The sequence below is a fragment of the Pleurodeles waltl genome, chromosome 3_1, assembly GCF_031143425.1.
Source record: "Pleurodeles waltl isolate 20211129_DDA chromosome 3_1, aPleWal1.hap1.20221129, whole genome shotgun sequence".
NCBI lineage: Eukaryota > Metazoa > Chordata > Amphibia > Caudata > Salamandridae > Pleurodeles > Pleurodeles waltl.
The window spans coordinates 1,001,430,999-1,001,451,384 of NC_090440.1; the positions used below are offsets into that span (position 1 = coordinate 1,001,430,999).

General features: G+C 39.5%; 1 protein-coding gene across 1 annotated transcript in view; it reads right to left on the bottom strand.

The window, feature by feature from the left end:
* The window catches only part of PLA2R1 (phospholipase A2 receptor 1), a 1,061,792-nt gene that overhangs the window by 267,104 nt on the left and 774,302 nt on the right, over positions 1 to 20,386 (bottom strand). The window contains exons 15-16 of the mRNA XM_069224206.1: positions 4,194 to 4,326; positions 2,264 to 2,299 (exon numbers count right to left, since the gene is read on the bottom strand). Of these exons, the coding sequence (XP_069080307.1) occupies positions 2,264 to 2,299; positions 4,194 to 4,326 (169 nt within the window). The remainder of the gene's footprint in view (positions 1 to 2,263; positions 2,300 to 4,193; positions 4,327 to 20,386) is intronic.

Below are 20,386 nucleotides of genomic sequence, written 5' to 3' on the forward strand. Positions count from 1 at the left end.
TCCCGTTTGTGAGGCGCAAATCCTTTGCTACATCTGGCCCTTTGTAACAACTCATGAAAAGTCCATATGAAACATTGTCTCAACCATTCTTGATTCCTTTCCAGGTACCTAGATTTCTTGAGGCCTAGTTAGAGTCTAGTTCTAGGACATTCGTGTTTCTTCAGTCTAAGTGTTATTTCATGTTCCGAGTATCATTGAACTCTAGATTCAACAGAGTGTTATTTCATGTTCCGAATATCATTGAACCCTAGATTCAACAGAGTGTTATTTCATGTTCTGAGTATCATTGAACCCTAGATTTCAACAGAGAGTTTTTATGAACCTCAAAATGATAATATCTTGATATTGTGTTGTTTAACCTTTTGCTTCCTACAGGTCTCCTTCCCAGCTGTTCCCATCCTAATCCCCCTTTCCCCACTTGGACTCTCTTAGGCTCTGTGATGCTGCTATCAGAGTTTTTGGAGCTGTCTTGTGGTGGACATGTTGGGAATGTGCGCAGACCCCGAGGATCTGGTCTCCCTGACAAGAAGCATGGAAGTGTAACATTGGCAAGCCTGCATTTACTAGAGTAGTTAACAGCTCTGTTTGCTTATTATACCTCATTACAGATAAGGCCTGGTTGGTCAACAGACGGCCCACCTGGGCAGTTGTGGAGGCTTTTTCAACACTGTCCCCACAAGGATATTTAGCTAAACATTTCCCTACTCAATTAAAATATCAGTTCTTGCTATATTGAGTGTTTTTTTTTTTACACAAAAGATACTTGTCCCTCTTGGAAAGACCAGCTTCCTGATCAACTCTGCTACCTATGTGGCTGCAACCAAGAATCCTTGCTGTGCGTTTTTTGCACCTGCCCGACACTGGATCTGGAAAGAGGAAAGCTACTAAAACAGCAGTTCTTAACTCATAACATTCGCTCCTGATGACTGGCTGTAATAACTTGGCTCAAGGTCGAGTCAATTCCATTTTGTTGCGGGGGGAAACTCTTACAAAAGTTCTGCAAGAAACTGACAAAGGTCAACCTGGGATAACTATTTGATAAGTTGAGCATTGATAATTCATAAATGACATCTAATATGCCTTATCATCTCCTTAGGAAAATAGTTTTTAATCCCATTCAGGTAATTACCTGCTTCCTCTTGGATTTGATTAGGTAACACTGCTAAACAATGCTGTCTGTTGGTCAAATATCCAGAGGTCCAAGATTGCTAACTTATGTCTGGCCACACTCGGTCATTCGTTCAGGAATTCTGCTTTCTTATGACATTGCAGATAAATCGTTTTCTCTCTGAACATGTAGTTCCATTAATGACTATATCGATTCTGGTCAGGTTCGCCTTCCAACGACCATAATTAGCCTTCCCTATCGTTCTTATACTGTTAAGATTTTAGCTTTTGTATCTGATATTTTTTCAAATTTTGTGTTGTCTGAAATTGGCATTTTTATTTTTGTATTGTATTGCAGTGGTTTTTATTAATCAAACAATAAAGTATAACACAACATAACATAACATAACATTTCTCTAAGTACAAACCATTATGTTAAGTTGCATTTCTCATGTCCCTGTCCAATGAAAATTGATTGCAAGTAGGTGTTTTGGAAATAACCAGTTTGATTGGTTTACTGTGCAAGTAACATTTTAGTATCATCGGTTTACATAACAACGTGCCACAAACATCTGAGCTGTCTTTGTCTAATATAAAGGGATCTGCAAACTTTATGTCACTACTGATTTTTGATTTTGGTTTAGGGATAGATTAATTGTTATTATTGGTATTTAGAACGAGCTAGTTCCTCTCTGTTTTTCTTTATCCATTTTTGCATTGCAGCGTTAAACATGTAAAAGCGCAGTTTATTTTTTTTTAGAGACATTACTCATTTAAATTCTGTTTTGGCATTAGACATTTTTACTTGATTGATTTCTTGCTTGCATATGTGGCCCTCTTCACTGAAAATCACTAAAAAAACACAGCAAGTCATTTTTAAATACAATCCAAAGAGTCATGTCAATGTTCAGCTGGCCTAAAGGATGAAGATCATTTGTGAGACAAATACAGTATGATGCAGTATTTATGAAAAAACTACTGTGCTAAATAGTTTACAATGAAAATAATTTGTAGCCCTTAAATAAGAGTAACAATCTTCCTTGCTTAAGTTGAAATATTCCATTCCATTCTTATAAAACAGGAAGTGACAAAGAGAAACATGATATTCCCATGCTAGGAACAGTCAAGGTGGAAAAATGGAAATACATTTTCATACCATGCACGTGCCAGTCTGGTATCTTTATTTTAGCACCTGGAAAAAAAACAACATCATGTTTAAATGCTACATGTTTTTGGAAATAAACATAGATACATTAAAGTATTGTTTCAGAGTTGACCTTAATGTATTATAAAACATATATGTTTGATGCACCTTTTGAATTCTAAGGGTATACGAGGACACTAAAAGGACTGTCATCACTTTAAAAAGGCATTTGAAATTGCAGGATAAATGTTCTGTGTTTAAGATATGAATATGTGTTTAGGAAACTGATAATATAATTCTGCTGAATGTTTTTATTACATTTTAATACAACCATTCCAAATGTATATCAGACAGAGAGTGTACTCACAAAACAGAATATAGTTTTGTTTATCAGAGAAGGGAGAATAATATTGATATGCATATATTGTTTATGGTTGAGAACCAGTCAGAGTTTCATCAGTACCCGAGAGATTCTGAGGCACAGACATATTTTAGAGGTATATACTTTGTTACAACAAAAGTTTGAAGGTTCAATATAAACATAAGGTATAAACAATCCATTCTTCTTTTTAGATATCCACTTCAATACAGTAGACAACAGTGGCCAGTAGAGTGACAAGTCAGAGTTGTGATATCTATTATCTCTGTTTTCTTTGTTAGTTCTGTGAAACATTGTGTTCTTAACTGTGACAGTAGCTTTTTATTTTCAATTTAATATTGTTTTATTTAAGTATTATCCTTCATGAAAATATTGCACTTTTCTAATCTTTAATTTTTGTAATTCAAATAATTATTTGTATTTATTGTCATTCTAATCCTACCCTTAATATAATGATTACTTAATTTTCTTTTTTCTGATTCTAAAGCTAATCCTAATCTTATTAATTATTTTTTACCATATTCTTTATTCTATCCTGATCCTAAGCATTATTTTTAGTCTGTTTTCTAAATCCAATTCAACCATGAAGCTCATGTGTTCTGTTTTTTAAAGGTGATGAATAGCTTCCTTATTTGCTAGTAGCTTTTGACATTGCATTTTCAATGTATCTACATTTTAAGAATAATAAATATATAATGCAATTATTCAATGACATTACTAGTACTTTGTTAATGCTGTTAATAATGTGAATAATAATAGTTCTTTTAGAATTAACTTGTTTTTTTAGATACTTCAAACTCCTCTTTCTGTATCAAGAAAATAAAACTTCTTAAATTTACAATAATAAATATTATTCTTAAAAGTAGTTTTTAAATTTTACTTTTGAGGATATCCTCCCAGCTCTCTTCTTAGATAACATTTCAATTATTTAATGAATAATTTCATCACAAGGAAATAGTTAACTTTTTAATGTTTTACCTTTATTTCAATTAAAATAGCTTACAGAACTTTCTATATTATGCTTAACTAAAATGAGTTAGTGGCTGACATTGTATTGGTAATCCCAATACGGTGACAATATAGAAACTTACCAGATGAGTTAGTGGCTGACATTGTATTGGTAATCTCAATATGGTGACAATGTAGAACCTTGCCAATGCAATCGCGGGATGGAGTGGGGAAATTCCCTGTGGACTTTTCTTTACTTTATACTGAAATGGGGACACTGCTTATCTTAAATCCTCTATCCTCACATTATCTTTTCACCGGGTAGGATTATTCTACCCACACTCTATTGTTTGAGAAAGGGTCTCTCTTCCCGTTTCCAGTACTTAGATGGTCACTACACTAAATAAAGAGAAATCTCATTGGGGATAAGATTAGTAGTACCGTAAAAATCTGGGTGCTATATTAGTAATCTTCTCTGGATACCAATGTAAAAATTTCAATATACGGATCTTTTCCCAGCTATGTGCAATTACAATCAAATATACTTATTTTTACTATTATTTGTACCAGTACTCAAAGATTGGTGTAACAAAGTAATATGATGTCCTTTATCACCTCTTGGTAAACTGCAAATCCATTCAAGTTTTGAGACACAGTTTAATGGTACTACTTTATTATCTGCTTTGTAGGTGGCACAGGTTTTCACCTGATTGTTGATGTACATATCTTGTATAACTGGGAATGTGACCTAAACAGAAGAAGAGTCATGTTAGTATTTATTTAATTATTGTTTTGATCATTATTAACCAATAAAACAAGTGTAAAGATACTGTTAACAGCGTAACCTTAAAAAGGGTATTTAATTATTTCTTGTAAATTCAAACATGAACAGGAATTCCAATTCTGCACTACTTATCTTGGTCAAATACAGCTAACCATGGTTTGTCTGTGAATATAAACTCAGTGTTGTCATGATCAGTCAAGTGTGTCTCTATTTATGGGCCCAAATGTAATGATGTGCTACATTATGGTATAGCTCTGCCCATATGTATGTCAATAACCCTTTTTACATCACAATTAAAACACACTCCAAAAATGTAATGCAGCCCTGACTATGGCTTTCACAAATAGAACAGTTCATTGGAGACCAGCCCAGTGCTACTGGTAGTACTGCCAATCCAGTGAGAATAACTTGTGTCCCACTGTATTATTATTATTATTATTATTATTATTATTATTATTATTATTATTATTATTAGCAACAACAGTACTATAATAATAATAATAATAATAAACATCGTGTGATCTGCGGTAAAATAAAAGCTTGAGAAACCACGTGCATTATCAATAATTGAAATAAGTGAGGCTGCCAGATCTCCTCTCATTACAGGATGATACATTCTCTGCCCTCCTTGACAGGATGCCTTCCCGGGGTTTGGCTGTCTGGAGGAGAGTGAAGTACTCCTTCATTTTAATTACTGTCAGCAGGTTACAATTCTTTGTATTATGAGCAGGCAGCTAAGAAGACAGTGCTGCACTGACCTGCTACTGCAAAATATGTTATTTGGCCAAATGGGAGTGTAGTGACGGAGTGGGAATTGATTTAGGAAGACCCCGTTTCCCACCCCAGCTTTATCACTGAAATGGGTATCACAGTTATGCTGGAATTTCTACTTATTTCGTCCATTCCTGCTTTTTACCCATGTGAAGCCTTTTAACTTTAAGCCATATTACATAGCAGATCAACTGCTATGCAACATGTATAAAAGCATTGACAAAGTCAATAAATCTCCCATAGGTGAAACCTATTGGTTTTGCCAATGCTTGTTTGGGATGCTGCTTGGTGGAATGAAAAAGATTCCTTTATTCATACTCATTGAATGTGGTGCGATAGAACATGGCTTTATTGACATTTGTCAATCTGTGAATGTGTTTTTTTTTGCAACGCACTGTTAGAGTCAGTGCATTGCTCCTATTAATCATCCTGAATTCAATATAAATTTCACTGCACACCGTGGCAGAGATTTTTCAAAGAAGAAAATGTCTTTCATTTTATAAGTAAGCTTAAAGACATTTTTTATTTAGCCACTGCAGAACTTTGTTTGATTAAAGGATTTCTAACATTTTGAAGTCTAATTTTACGTAAGAGGATGCAATTCTGGAAATTTCTGACCACCCATCTCCTAAATTTTCAGCAGTAACAAGTATTATGTTTAAGATTAATGATATACTCTTCTGCATTTTATGTGACTGTGTACAATATTCGCTTTTTCTGAGTGGTCACCTTGGAGTTTTCACCTCTTGCTGGAGACTATGGGCGCGATTCACAAAGGTAAAGTTTAACTTGGATGTAAATTTAGACCAAAAGTCAAACTTTATGACTTTTTGGTATTCAGAAAGGTAAGATACGAGTCAGATCTATATGTACACCCTTGCTCTTTGAACTTGGGCCGAATCTGCACTCAGGTTTGGAGATTCCACCCTGAGGGCAGCCGTGAAGATATGACTCATATCTTACCTTTCTGAATACTAAAAAGTCGTAAAATAAGACTTGGTCTAAACCTAGATCAAAAATCTAATGTTACCCTTGTGAATTGGGCCTTCTATTTTTGGTGGATTTAGATCTTTATGCACTTGCCATCAAGAAATAATATTCCTGTTTTTCCCCTTTAAACATGGTTTAATTGGCATATTCCTAATTGGCATCATTAACTTGCCTATATTTCCTTAGAATATGTTACAAAGTGTATTCAGGGCCTGGAAGTTAAGTGCCACGAGGGGATTGTAGCATCTATTGTGACAACCACTACAGTGACAGTGCAAACATGGCTTCTGATCTTCCCTGTATTATGCCGGACTGTAGCAGTGTATAAACGCAATTTGGCCTTTCAAAATAAACCCCTTTGGCCTTTCATAATAAACCTCCATTTTAAATATTAACTAGTCACACAAATGTAGGTGCTACAGTCCAGAAGGCATTTAAAATTAGGACTTGTAGAAATGTAATGTTAACATGTCCCTACAGTGACATGCAGTGACTTATACCCAGACATTATTTTTAACTGTGGTAGGACTAGCTGTCCTATGTAGAAAAGTTGAGTACAGTTTAATACCTAATGCTTGGGCATGGAAGAAAAAAAACATCTATTTTTAATAGTTATTGAAAATCTAATTTAATGGTGAAGTTGGATTTTTATTATATATTAAGGAAATGTATATTTTTTAAAGTTACCTCTTCCCTGTCTGAAGTTCCTTGAGGATAATTTGCCTTTGGCCTCTGACTTCTCCTGCCAGTGATTAACATTTGAATAGTTGTGAAAAACGCTATGAAATGCCTCCCAGGAGAAAACAATAGGCTAGCCCGAATGGGCAGTAATCACTCATCTGAATATCACAGAATATGAAGGATGGGGGCTGTGCAGAACTTTTTTGACACTAGAATGGCAAATCCTGCTTGATAGGTTGCTGGAGTGTACAAATATCACCTGGGGTGCATTTGAAAGGAAGAATACAGGATGCCAAGACAATTCTTTTGTATCCGGTGTCTGGTTGCTAGAAAACTCTGTTTTTGTCCTACTAGATGTCTGTCTTTGGGCTTGTTGGGGGTACAGTGGCTATCTGAAGCTGGATTCTACTGTTAGATGTGGGAGGACACTAGGATTACATTAGTACACACCTCATACACATACGAAGCCCTCAGAGTCAAAGTTCATTGTTGCCAAAGTCTTTACCGTCTTGAACATGTTCCAGGTGGGTAGGGTTGGCCCCAAGAACTTTTACCCCATTAGTGAGGGCACACCAAGGAGCAAGTCCCACCCACTAGCCTGTGCCTGACATAAATGTGGCATCTCCATACACCCACCTCAGAACACTTCTGGATCTGAACTGAAAAAAAAATCCTAGACTTGTTGCTTGTAAACTGCTCCCTCTTGTACCCAGTACGAAGATGTGGGCTCTAAGGGTCATAAGTCTTACCTGCTGGTAAAGCTACAATGATAGAACAGGCTACAAGAGGCCTTTCCTGCAACTGCCCAGCTGACCAGTGGTAACTGGACTTGGACTGGAACCTACGATTGGCCTCTGCCTGACACTCTGTGAGTATCTAAGTGCCTCCCCTGAGGTCCTGCGGGGCATTAGAAGTGTACTCATGTGGTGGATTGGAACTTAAAAGACTAAAGTCAGAAGGAAAATTCTTTAATCAGGACAAACCTGCTTTTTGTATCTGACCTACACTCCATCACTGTCAGCATCAAACTGCACCGAGGTCCTGGCATACCTTGACCATTGATCATCATAGGAAATTTGTGCTTTTCGGCACTATTACTACTTCATACTTTAAAAGTACATATCTCCTGTTCCTCTTATTTGATTTATATCATTTTGTTATCTCTGTCTCTATATGTCTCTTTTGTTTTTGTTTTTTAATAAAGTTTACTCTATTTTTCAAATTTGATTTGGGATTTTTTATTGTTTCACATTTTGACTTGTTACTCTTATACAGTAAAATACATTACAAGCTGTGTTAACATTAGGCCTGCCTGCTCGGTGCCATAGCTTCCAGGGGCTTGATCTCAGGTTAATTTAGTGACTTTGAGGGTTCACACTGATGACCCGCTGTGATGATGCCTCAAGGTGGATAGTTACCCACACCAAATAATAATTCAATATGGTACAGACCATTAACCTTCACTACTGTTGTCAACGGCGTTTGTGGGATCATATTGCTAAATTCTGTATTGCAATATTTACATATGCACATGTTTTATCTGAACTCACTACAGAGCTGAGAATGAAATTGCTCTTGTAAATTTACTGTTACCCTGCACAATATGTCACTCCTGATGCACTTATGCCACTAGTCTGATTTGTGGGTTAACATAATACACAAACAAGCAGCAGGGGTCTGGGACATTCAGAGTGAGGCCAGGCTCAGGGCAAGTTCATTGGCCCTGCCAGTGTTCTAAAAAAATGGCCAGTAAACTACCTTGTTTTCTGACTCATTTCATAGCCTGTTTCTGTGATGTTTATGGCAAAAAGGTATTTCTACAATCAGTGTTTGTCCTGTTATGGATAATACGCTGATGACAAAATAGATCTCTGTACTCATGGATGCAAAGACCTTTCACTTTCTTCAGTTTGCTTGTGACTCATATTGCCCGTGGTCTTTGAAGTCACGTAATCTGATGAAGGTCAGACGTTCTGCAAGCCTAGAATAGTGGCATCATGGAAAGATTGCCTCTACTGCTTTCAGCGGATGTGTTGCTAATACTGTATATTCAATCTTTACAAGTTTGATTCTTGACCAGGCATGACCCACCTTCTTTTGATGCCAACAGTCTGAGACATTACTGGCACAGGTAGATAAGATAGTCTGCTCTCAATACCCTGAATGTTAAAAAGGATAAGAGTCTGACATATATGATGGTGCACTGCTTGAGGCCTGACTTGAAATACATCATATGTGAGTCTGAGAAGGGCTTCACAGAGACATATCCTGGCCTAATAGCTATACTTTGTGCACAAAAAATAACCACAATAAGCAATACATGATGCAACCGAACCTCCAGAAACCAAGTTAATCTGCTGATCCTTTCATTGCATGCCTGAGAGACTAAATCAAGCACTGTAATTTCAACATGAAAACTATGAGGAGACACTTAAATATTATGGGGGTCATTCTGACCCTGACGGGCGGCAGAGTTCCCTCCTCCAGAACACCGCTCCGCGGTCATAAGACCGCTGCGGTGATTCTGGCTTTTGCACTGGGCTGGCGGGCGGCTGCCAAAAGGCCGCCCGCCAGCCCAGTGCAAAAGAGCCTTCCCACGAGGACGCCGGCTCAGAATTGAGCCGGCGGAGTGGGAAGGTGCGACGGGTGCAGTGGCACCCGTCGCGTATTTCAGTGTCTGCATTGCAGACACTGAAATACAATGTGGGGCCCTCTTACGGGGGCCCCTGCAGTGCCCATGCCATTGGCATGGGCACTGCAGGGGCCCCCAGGGGCCCCATGACAACCCATACCGCCATCCTGTTCCTGGCGGGAGAACCGCCAGGAACAGGATGGCGGTATGGGCTGTCAGAATCCCCCATGGCGGCGCAGCAAGCTGCGCCGCCATGGGGGATTCCCAGGGCAGCGGAAAACCGGCGGGAGACCGCCGGTTTTCCCTTTCTGACCGCGGCCAAACCGCCGCGGTCAGAATGCCCTGCGGGGCACCGCCAGCCTGTTGGCGGTGCTCCCGCCGACCCTGGCCCCGGCGGTAGTGAACCGCCGGGGTCAGAATCACCCCCTATTATATCATTGCTGGTTGTGATTTCTCATTGTGTAGAAAAAACATAAATCATCTTAATTTGCAAGACTTTAGTAAGAGCTGCTTGCGAACAAGGAGTTTTAAGGACAGAGGATTGCATGTTGCAGTAAGGAATTAACTGCAGGCAGCAAGCTGTGCTGCATTCCGGACCCACAAGCAGGTGGACATATCTGCATGACAACCAAATTAGCCTATATGTATAGAGACACTGGGCATTATGCTTTAACGCAATCGTTTATTATTTGAATTGCCTACTGTTTTTCTCCAAGTTAGATGTAAACACAGGCCATCATTAGTTGGAGCTGGAAAAATCCTACTGCTATAATACCATGTTTGCCATACTCATGTGCATTTTCAGATATAAATGCTTCAAAATGTCCTCAGCAGTGGAAGGAGTTTATGATATCAGAAGGATCATCAGGGACATGCCTATGTTCCTGACCTACAGTGCTGAAATTCTTGGCTTCCGCAAGACCAGAGAAGAACATGACACAATTTTAGACTGTGTCCGAAGCTTTGTTTTGGGGTTCCTTCAGAGGTCAAACCTCTCTCCCATTCTTTTAGCCTATTTCTTCTGTGTCTGGTGAATGTGCTGCACAAACTAGTTTTTGAACTTTTCTTCTGCAGATGATACTCAGATTTTGTTTAACATCTGTGCATTGGAGAGAGCTGAGTTGCAGGAACTGCTCTCAGCTATTGACTGCCTAGCTTGGTGGATGAATACAATATATTGTATAAGTGCTTACAGCACCACTTGTTTCAATTTAAACATGTAATTCATTTTAATATAGTAAAATAAAGTAAAATATTATTATTTATAAAGTAAAACGTTTATATTTATGTATTAACTGTAAAAAGGTAACAAAAGGGAAGTATAAATAATTGAACTACTAAAAAATAAAGGCCTTTGATTTAGGGTTTGTCAGAAGGGATACCCAACAGATGTATATCTTTTCAACCGTATTACAAGTAGATTATATCAGAATGGCACTTGTAATATTTTGGATAACCATCATGTTTGTGATGGTGCCCCAGCCACCAAACTCTAAACCAGGCCAAAAGTTACATTTATTTTAAAATGAAAAAAAGGTTATTACATATTTAAAAATACATACTATTTCTTTACTATTTATTTATTTATAGATGAGTTTCTTTAACATTAAATTAAATGTATATATATTTTTTTTAAACTCAAAATAAATTAATGTACCATTTTTATCTATAGGGTTAAATTTTCAGTCCCTGCCGCCCTTATTTTCTACGGGCGGGTGTTGCAGTACCAGTGGTTGGCCATGTATGGTGCTGGATGTACTCCAGTTCTGAAGTGGAGTACATTTATGACTTTGGGTCCTTTTTGGCTGTAGTAGCTATTGAAGTGCAGTTTGTGAATAGCAACCTGTTTCCTCTTTTTTAGGGTGGGTGCATGTCCCTCCCTTCTTAATACTTATATCTTCCAGTAACCCCCCATATTCCTCATTTTCCAACCTCTCCCTCATCACTCCAACATTTACTATTAAGATGTAGGTGTAAGTGTGTGGAGATCTCTGCAATCAGGGTGGAGATGTTAACACCAAAATAAAAGGGGAGGTGGAGGCGGAACCCTCCACATGTAGATTAGTGAATAGCATTTTGTATTATATGAGTAGTACTATTGTAGGACTACTTAATATCCTATAAAATGCAGTTTGTGAATAGGCCCCAGTATATCATTTTAACATGTGCCTTATTCATTTAATTCAACACTATTATCCTTTTAACACATCATATTAATTTCAGTATGTCATATTTCTTCTAACACATGTAAGTCACTTAAGCATATGTAATATTCTTTTTAACATGTCATTCATTTTATTGCTGGCTATAGTCTTTTCAGTGAGGGCAACATTAATTTCAGTATAACTGACATACAATTTGGTATGTTTTTTTATTAAATGTAGATAATGTGTTATTCCTATCATTCTATAAGTGTATGTTCATTCTTCTTTTTCATACAGTCCTACTGTACTAGAGAAAAATTAAATAAAAATAAATAAAATAAAATCTATAAATAAAATTCAAATTATAAATAAGTAAATTCAAGTAAAAATAATAATAATAATGAATAAATAAATTAAATAAAAATAAAAATAATGATAAAAAGTATATATATGTATATATATAAATATATATATATATATATATATATATATATATATATATAGTGTCACTCCTTGTAGCGTAACTTGTCCGCAGCTGACCACCGGTGGTGCCGTTATCGGATGCGCCCCACCGCGTCTAACTATGTAAACTTTCCTTTGTTGATATACAAGGATACAGCACTCCACAAACGGAGGAAATAATTAAAAGTCCACATGCGAAGGTTATAAGTAAATAAAAATGATATAAATGTACTCTCTTGTAAGCTTTACTTTGTCTACCTATCACCATATGTTATGTCTCTATCAATCTATACTCCATCCCCACTCTGACTCATCCCAAACACATTCTACTACTTTCATCTCCAAAAGAACCTTTCCTTCTTCTTCCACATATAGCTCACCCCAACCTCAGTTTACTACCATGATCTCCCAAACAGCCCTACTAAATTATCCCTCATTTATCTCACCTTTGACTCCTCCAAAACCACTCCTGCTACAATGATATCCCTAACCCTTTCCACAGACTCTTCCCTCCTCCATCTCTCCTTCACTCATCCCAAGCCTCATCCTATTACTATAAATTCCCAATTAACACTTCTGGATTCTTCCTTCCTCTATCCCTCCATTACTCTAGTCAATCCAACTAACAAACTCACATATCCTCTGCTAAAAATAACTCATAATAATACCAAAACTGTACTCATATTTCCCTATACTAATCCACCACTAATTCGTCTTGGGGTCCGGAGTAGCGTACTACTCACCGAAAAGCGGTTCAACGCCTCGTCAAGGTTAGTAAGAACTATATAAATACTATTACAATTACAATATTTGTTGTGCCAAACAGTATATTAATTCTGCATGTATCATATTTGCTTTGAGGCATGCTGCATTCTTTATAGTGTGTATATTATATTGTTTTGCTATACACTTTGCACTTTATGATGCATCACATTTGTAGAGCTATAACAGGACATGAACAGCTTTACCAAAGTTTAGAGTAAAGGCTCCAAATAATAGAAGCAGCAAGAGCAAAATGAATCAATCTCAGCTACTGTCAGTCAGTTGGGGTCGCTTTCTAGTCCATAGTTTTTACTCCCTAAGTGCAACAGGCATGTGAAGGCATAGGTCCTGTACTCACCATGTTGTTGAACTCAAGCTATCATCACTGATGAGACCTAAGTAGGTCGAACCAGTCTGGGGTTGCTTGTGGTCTCTTCTGGTAGGCGCCTCATCTGGCAGCTCAGGACGGAATATTCCCATGCGTAGCAGGGTCCCTATTGATTTGCATAAGACGGGCCTTTGTCTACTGTGGCATTGTGGACAAAAAATAATGAACTGGGATGCAGTACCGAGTGATCACCAGGTGCTGCCATTAATTTAAGCATACAAACATCACTTTGTTGTTGTTACAGTTTATGCCCTAAGTGTGGAAGGTATACTAGATGGGGGCCCCATGCTCAATTTGCCATATAAATGAAGATATTCTTCTTGATGAGACCTAAGTAGGTCAAAACCACTCTGGGGTTGCTTGTGGTCCATTTTGGAGGGTGCCTTGAAACACAGTTTGGTGGAGACTGGTCCCATAAGGAGCAGGGTTGGTAATCATTTGCATAAAACAAACCTTTGCCTAGAGTATCATGGTGGGAAAAAATTATGGACTGCAATAGGGCCTGAGTGACTACCCATGGAAGAGAATATTTAAAGCATTCCATCCATCCCCTTGTTGTTGTTTCACTTAGTGGAAGGTATAACCACCGGCCCTTGAACTTTTCAATTTGGGCCCTTGGTGGAGTAACTGTGTGTAAATCATAGTGGGATAATCTTAATAAACCTTAATAAACTGTGGGGCATATTTACAAGAGAGTTGCACCATGCTTGCACCACGCAATGTTGTACAAGTTTGATGCAAACCTCTAACTCATATTTTTGAAGCCACACAAAGCCACTTTGTTTTGCTTTGAATGGCTCCAAAAATACAGAGTAATGCATGCAGCGTAGATTACTGTGTTGAATTACTTTGCGCAAAGGAAAACATTGCATTGCATTGAGTGGGTGTTCCCATGCATCTCCTGTGGTTTTTGCCACATTTCCATATTAAATAGCAGAGAGTCATCTAACTAACCCTCAGCGACAATCCTCAGCGACTGTATCTTAGCTACTACGATGGGTGGAGCCTAAATGATGTTGAATTGTTCCAGTGACTTGTATTATTGTCCATTAACAGTTGCTCTGCTATAAATCATATTTTCCCAGAATTCGGTAATTCTACGGCATTCCCAGGATAAATGTGGAAAACCAGTGTTCATCATATTGAATTTGTAGCAAGAAGTGTGCCCTTTGAGGTTTCTCTTATGTCGTATCTATTGCATTCAATTCAGTTTGAATCTGTGTCACTCACCAGAGAGCATCTTCTGCACTTAGGCTTCTCGGGGTCAGAAAAATCGTTTGTTGACAAGCATTGATAAGAGCATATTCCCCTTCCCCCAAAACAAATGTGAAGGGATGCTGTGTGGTGGGTGACACAGATGTGACTGGATCGAGTGCAATAGGTACTTGTTAATCGGCCACAGCAGCACTCACCAGCACTCGGAACCTTGCAATGATTTTGCATTTGTCTACCAGTTTAGTCTCTCTTATGTTGGGCAAATGGGGTGAACTACACTTGGTGGAATGCATAAAGTTGGGTATGTTAAAATCTAACCCCTACAGCACACCTTGGTCTCTTCTTTCTCTGCGATCTCAGAATCGGATACCACAATCTCTTTCCCAATCCAATTTTGTGTGTAATAGCTACCTCTTCCTATCATTCTGGAGTGTGCTACATAACTGTGAGATTGTGCTACTTCCCTTAGTACAGCCAAATACTGTGGGGATGTAAGGAAACATGTTCCAACTCTCTTTTGTTACACTCAATCACTTTCTTTACATTGAATAAAATACATTTCTCTGACGGCCCGTCTAAATTCTCTGAGGTCTAGTAGAGGGGGCATCACCAGTATTCAGTGCCCTTACATCCAGCAGTTTGAGCACTCACTTTTGTCTATTGCTCAGTCACCAATATACTTAAGTAGATTAGTCAGTGATGCCCACTGGGTTGTAAAAATAGTGAGTTCACTAAATTATCACCCTAGTTCATGCCAGTCTTTAATGCTTTATCCATATTGCATCATCACATACAAACCAGCTGTGAACTGTAGTTGAGCTTCAAGGTGTTAGATCTCTGTTAGGCATATTCTTTTTTTTTAACAAATTATAGGACACTCAGTTTTACTCAACACCTTTTAATTCCATATTCCAGAATGGTCAGTAATCTTTCTAGGTCCTTGATGGTTTCTCTCTGCAATATACACATACCGCTCTTGAAGAAGCCAAGTCATCTAGGTAATACCAACCTTTTGGCCAGGGCCATCAAAGCCATTGGTCACAGTGGTAACTTTGCCCAAAATATATTGATTATGATAAACTGACAGGTAATCTGCTGAGGTTAAATTCCTATTTATTTGTTTCAGAGGTTTTACATTGATCCCTGAATGCCTGAAAGCTGCAGTCTCCCATTACAAAAGTCGTACTGGCAGAGGGCTTGCGACTTGTCACTCTTCAGGCCTATAGGTTAAAAAAACAGATTTAGCCCCGTTCATACACTAACCAGACAAATCCCAAAATGTGTCCAAAATATCCCATTGTATTAGAACTGTCCTTATGGCTAATTACAAAAAATCATTACATTGCAAAGTTCGGCTCCTGTAGTGTTGCATGTATGCGGGTAACCCCATGTGGTGGTCCCATGCAGGGGGAATTATCTGCCCTCTGAGAATCTGTATATTTATCAAGTCGACGTGGGTGTGACTACGGAAGTTTAAATAGCCCGTGACATAGACAGACAGGTTGGAAAAAAAGAATAAAGAGTGTGTGCCCTCCATCACGGCTCTGAGTCCTTTGTTACAGCGGCACACACAACAGTCCCCGTCTCTCTAGTGTTCTGTAAGACCTGTCCTGCCCACAGGTAAAAAAGAAATCTCCGCTCTCAGAAAAAACAGCATAATGTGTCCCAGCAACTTGCTTTTACCAATCTCCTCCCATCTCCATCATAGGACACCGAGAGCGAGGGGGAGAGCTGCAAGCCAGCGTGCTCTCGATCGTCATCTTGCCTCCCTTCTCTTCCAAGACACTAGAGAGACGGAGAGCTGAACTTTGCTCCTTGCCGTGGCAGTCTTGTCACAGTCAGTTCGGCGGGCGGGCATTGCTCCTTGCAGTGTGTGTCCCGTGTATCCCTGGGAGTGGAATATGGTGCCTAAAGGCAGAAATCCCAGGAAAAGACTGAAGTACTGACTTGTGGACAAACACAAGTGAAACCTGAACGGAGTAGTTCCGGGGTCAAGAAATCTGAGATGCGTGCCAGTTAAGATGGAAATGTTTTCCCCCAGATGCTGATAGCGAGGAAGACAATTTACCAGGCTCTGGTACAACCAGATCAGGAGAGGGGTCAGCGATGGCTTATGATGCAACCCCAGCCCTCCTACAGAACAAACGTTTTGCCAGCCTCTGCAGGAACCTGCACAGGGAAGGGGGAGGGACTGAGCAAAAAAGAAGAAAGTGAATATGGAGAAGCTGAACCAGGGATGCCTAGAGAGAGTGACAAGACTGGAACCATCACATTCCAGGCTGAAACAGCGGGAACTCCAATACAGGGACTGCTGAACCTCACTAAAGCTGCTCAGCACGGTGAAAAGGAGCAATGGAGGACATTGAAGGGGGTCCGACAGGTCCTGTAAATTTTGTTTGGACTGATGGGTCAAAGCAGTTGGATAATATAGGTAAAGAACATGACGGACAGTACTCTTATGACGATATTCCCCATGCAAACACTGACCTCAGACATCCATCAGACTCTGACTGTTGCAAAGGCAGTAGGCACACTATCAATGAGGAGCCTACTTTGGTTAGTGGGACAGATACTCTCACACAGAAAAGACTGGACCACTGAGCAGAGCATACTTGGTCCAAGTAGCTTGGTGGATTCCCCAGAAGAAGAAGATAAAGTATTCGCCCAAGTGCAAGTTCAAGTGACTCAGGTAATGTTCTTCAGTCTGTAATATCAAGGGTTTCTGTGGCATCACGGGTCAGTTCAAGTAGTACACTCGATGCACCACTCAGCACTTTTAAGCAGACAAAATACCACAACAAATAGAGAGGGGGGGTGAATAGTAAAGAGTTGAGTCACAAAAAAAAGACTCCTGTACATAGGGTCCTGAAGTGGGACTACTCAGCAACGATGCAAGTCTATCTGGAGATCTTTGCCACGCCCGCAAAAGCAACATTGGGTGCTAGTAGCCATTCTCCCTCTTTTGCTGGAGGTGATATACAATTCTATAAGGCAGCTGCAGGATGTGGTGCATAATGGGAGCCACCAAGCGTGACTGGAAACTAAAAAACGGCAAGGGGCCATAAGAAAGGTCAACAAAACCTGTACAGAAATTAGGGACAGGATTACCTCTGTGGAAGAGAGAGCCGGGGTATTAGAGGGAGATGTAGGGATACTTAAAGAGCAACCAGTTTTCACAGCAATCCGAGATATCTGATCTAATGTGGAAGATGGAGGATTTTGAAGACCGGCAACATAGGAATAATCTGAGATTTCTAGGCCTGGCAGAAGGAATCGAAGACAGTGACATTAGGACCTTTATTGTGAACATCTTGAAGAGGGCTTTTCCTGAACTCACAGCCTGGAATTGAGATTTTGAAGTTCAGTGTGCATAGGTTGCCTCTAATGCTTAAAAAAACAGGGCTATTGTGGTTTGTTTTCGTAGTTTCTTGTTCTGGCAGACAGTTTTTGAAAAGGCTTGTCCAGATATAAAGCTGAGCCATGATGGGCACTCCCTCTTCACTAGGTTGGACCTCTGTCACGCTACAGAGGAGAGGAGATGGGGGCTTAGGCAATTAATTAAGCCATTTCAGGATATAGAAGCCGAAGCCTTCATGCTAAATTCAGCCATGTTGAAGATTGTCTTCAATGGCAAGACTCAAATATTTTACTCCGAGATAAAGGCTGCAGAATATTTGAAGGACTCCGAAGACGGACATTCCCCTGAACCAAGCCATTAAATGGAATAGCCTGGTACAACTAGTTGGTATTGTAACACAAACGGAGAGTTTAGGGAGATTGGAACAAAGTATTTAGTAGGAATCGACCCATACTAGCTCCCTGTATATAAAACCAATAAACACAAAAGGGTATGGAGTTCACTAATGATAAGGAGCTATAACCACGGGAGATTATCCAGGGGCTCCTAGACCTCACTGGGTGTCAAAAATTGGAGTGTGAGTACTGTGGGATGGTGATGGATAGGGGGAGGGGGTATTTCCTTTACAGACTAGGTAGTCTCACACACTATATAGTGTCATGCTTCATCATTTGACCAACTAGCCCCACCCAGGTAGGACAGTGCCACCTGGGCGGACACAACCTCACCGTTAAAGGAACGGGAGGGAGAGCGTACATTATTATTTATCTGGAGTTAGTGGGATCCAGCTAAGCTAAGGGAAGATATAAACACACCTAAGCACTTACCGGTGTGTAATCTACACTTTTAATGGTGGTGTCTGCTGGTGTATTAAAAACAAGGGTGGGACACCAAAGTGAGAGTGAGGACTCACTTGGTCACATATCTAAAAAAAGGCCAACATGTTTCTGCCCTCTACAATGAGCCAAGGAAGGTCTGGGGACATTCTTCAGGGCCTAGGATCCCTAATCGTCATGCAATCCACAAACAAACATCCACACTCAATAAGAGAGTGGGAAGGAAATATAACAATTGAAGGGGCCTACCTGTGGCAAGGTACTACCTAGTGGAGGCCTGTAGGAACAGAAACGTGGATAACATTATGTGAAAAACAACAACACAGCACAGCATAACACACAATGAAGGGTGCCACAGCAAGCCAAAGTCTTGCAGTGTATGCGGTGAAACAGATATCTACCGACAATATAATATCTTACCCCAACATCTAAGGCTACTGGCCCCAGATTCCAGGAGGGGGAGTGTCCCCTTATAGTCACACTCTGTCTGAGATTGGCTCTATTCTTGAACCACTGTCCCAGTTCTGCGATTTCTTCCATCAACCATTAGAGAAGAGTTTATGAAGTTTAATAGAGGGAGTGCATCAATTTGGGCAGTGTGCGACACCTTTAAGGCAGGGTTGAGGGGGAGACTCTCAAATTCAGCTTAAATTGCCAAAAGGAAGAGAAATTGCATATAGACAAGCTCTATAGGTCCCTGGAAAAGGCAAAGTTCTAATTAACATCAGAGGCCTCTACATGGCAATGCATTGATGAGGCTCAGTATAAAGTAGCACTCACCAAAGTGGCGATCTGTAATATCTCTGGGAAAAAGGCAGTGTAAAAATACGCAACCTGGAAGAGGGAGTGCTATGAATATAGTGAACAGGTGGGACACGGCTGGCCTTGTGGACTAGACAGAAAGCCGTAAGAGGTGTTTTGCAAGTACTATGAGAGGCTTTATAGAGAAGAAATTAAATAGAATAATGCAGAAACGAACCTATCTCTCTTTTTAGAGTCAGTTCCTTTCTAGAGATTAAGTAGGGACCATCAGGACTTTTTGGATGCACCCTTTTCTTAGTAGGAAGTGCAAACAGCTATTAAAAACTTGGACGTTTGATGGGGTTTCTTGGAAATATCTATGGACAGTTATGGGTCCCTTTGTAATTGGTTCCAGAGTTATTAAAGCAATACGATCAATATATCACAGGCCCAGTGCCACACTCTAGCTGATGGGCACTCAGTCAAGAGAAATTCAAATACAAAGAGGCACTAGGCAGGGTTATCCATGTTCTCCCCTGCTTTTTGCACTGTATATAAGCTACCTAATATGGAGATTAGACTTGAACTCCTAGATAGTACCTATACATTGTCATGAATAGGATACTAAAATACTCGTGGATGACAAGGCCATAGTACAACTATCACCGGGATGGCTATAACCGAAATAGAAAAGGAGGCCTAGGCTTTCTGGAGCTTTTCTGGGTATCTGTTAAATCAAGGTAAAACCCATATAGTTCCTAATAGGGTTGTGCAGTACGAGGATGAAACAGTAGTCAAGATGGCTGTGTATGTAGGGGTCACAAAGGTGGCCGAGCTGGATTTATTGGTCGAAACCAACATAGTCCCCGTCATGGGTAAAGCAAGTAGGGATCTGCACAGAATGAATAGCTTATATTTATCTATGGTAGGATGCTGCAACATCATCAAGATGATCTTTCTGCCAGAAGAATTATATTTGGTTCATCTGTATCTTGTATTTAAAAATCATTGGCTCAAGGCATTAGATCACATGGTCACACAATT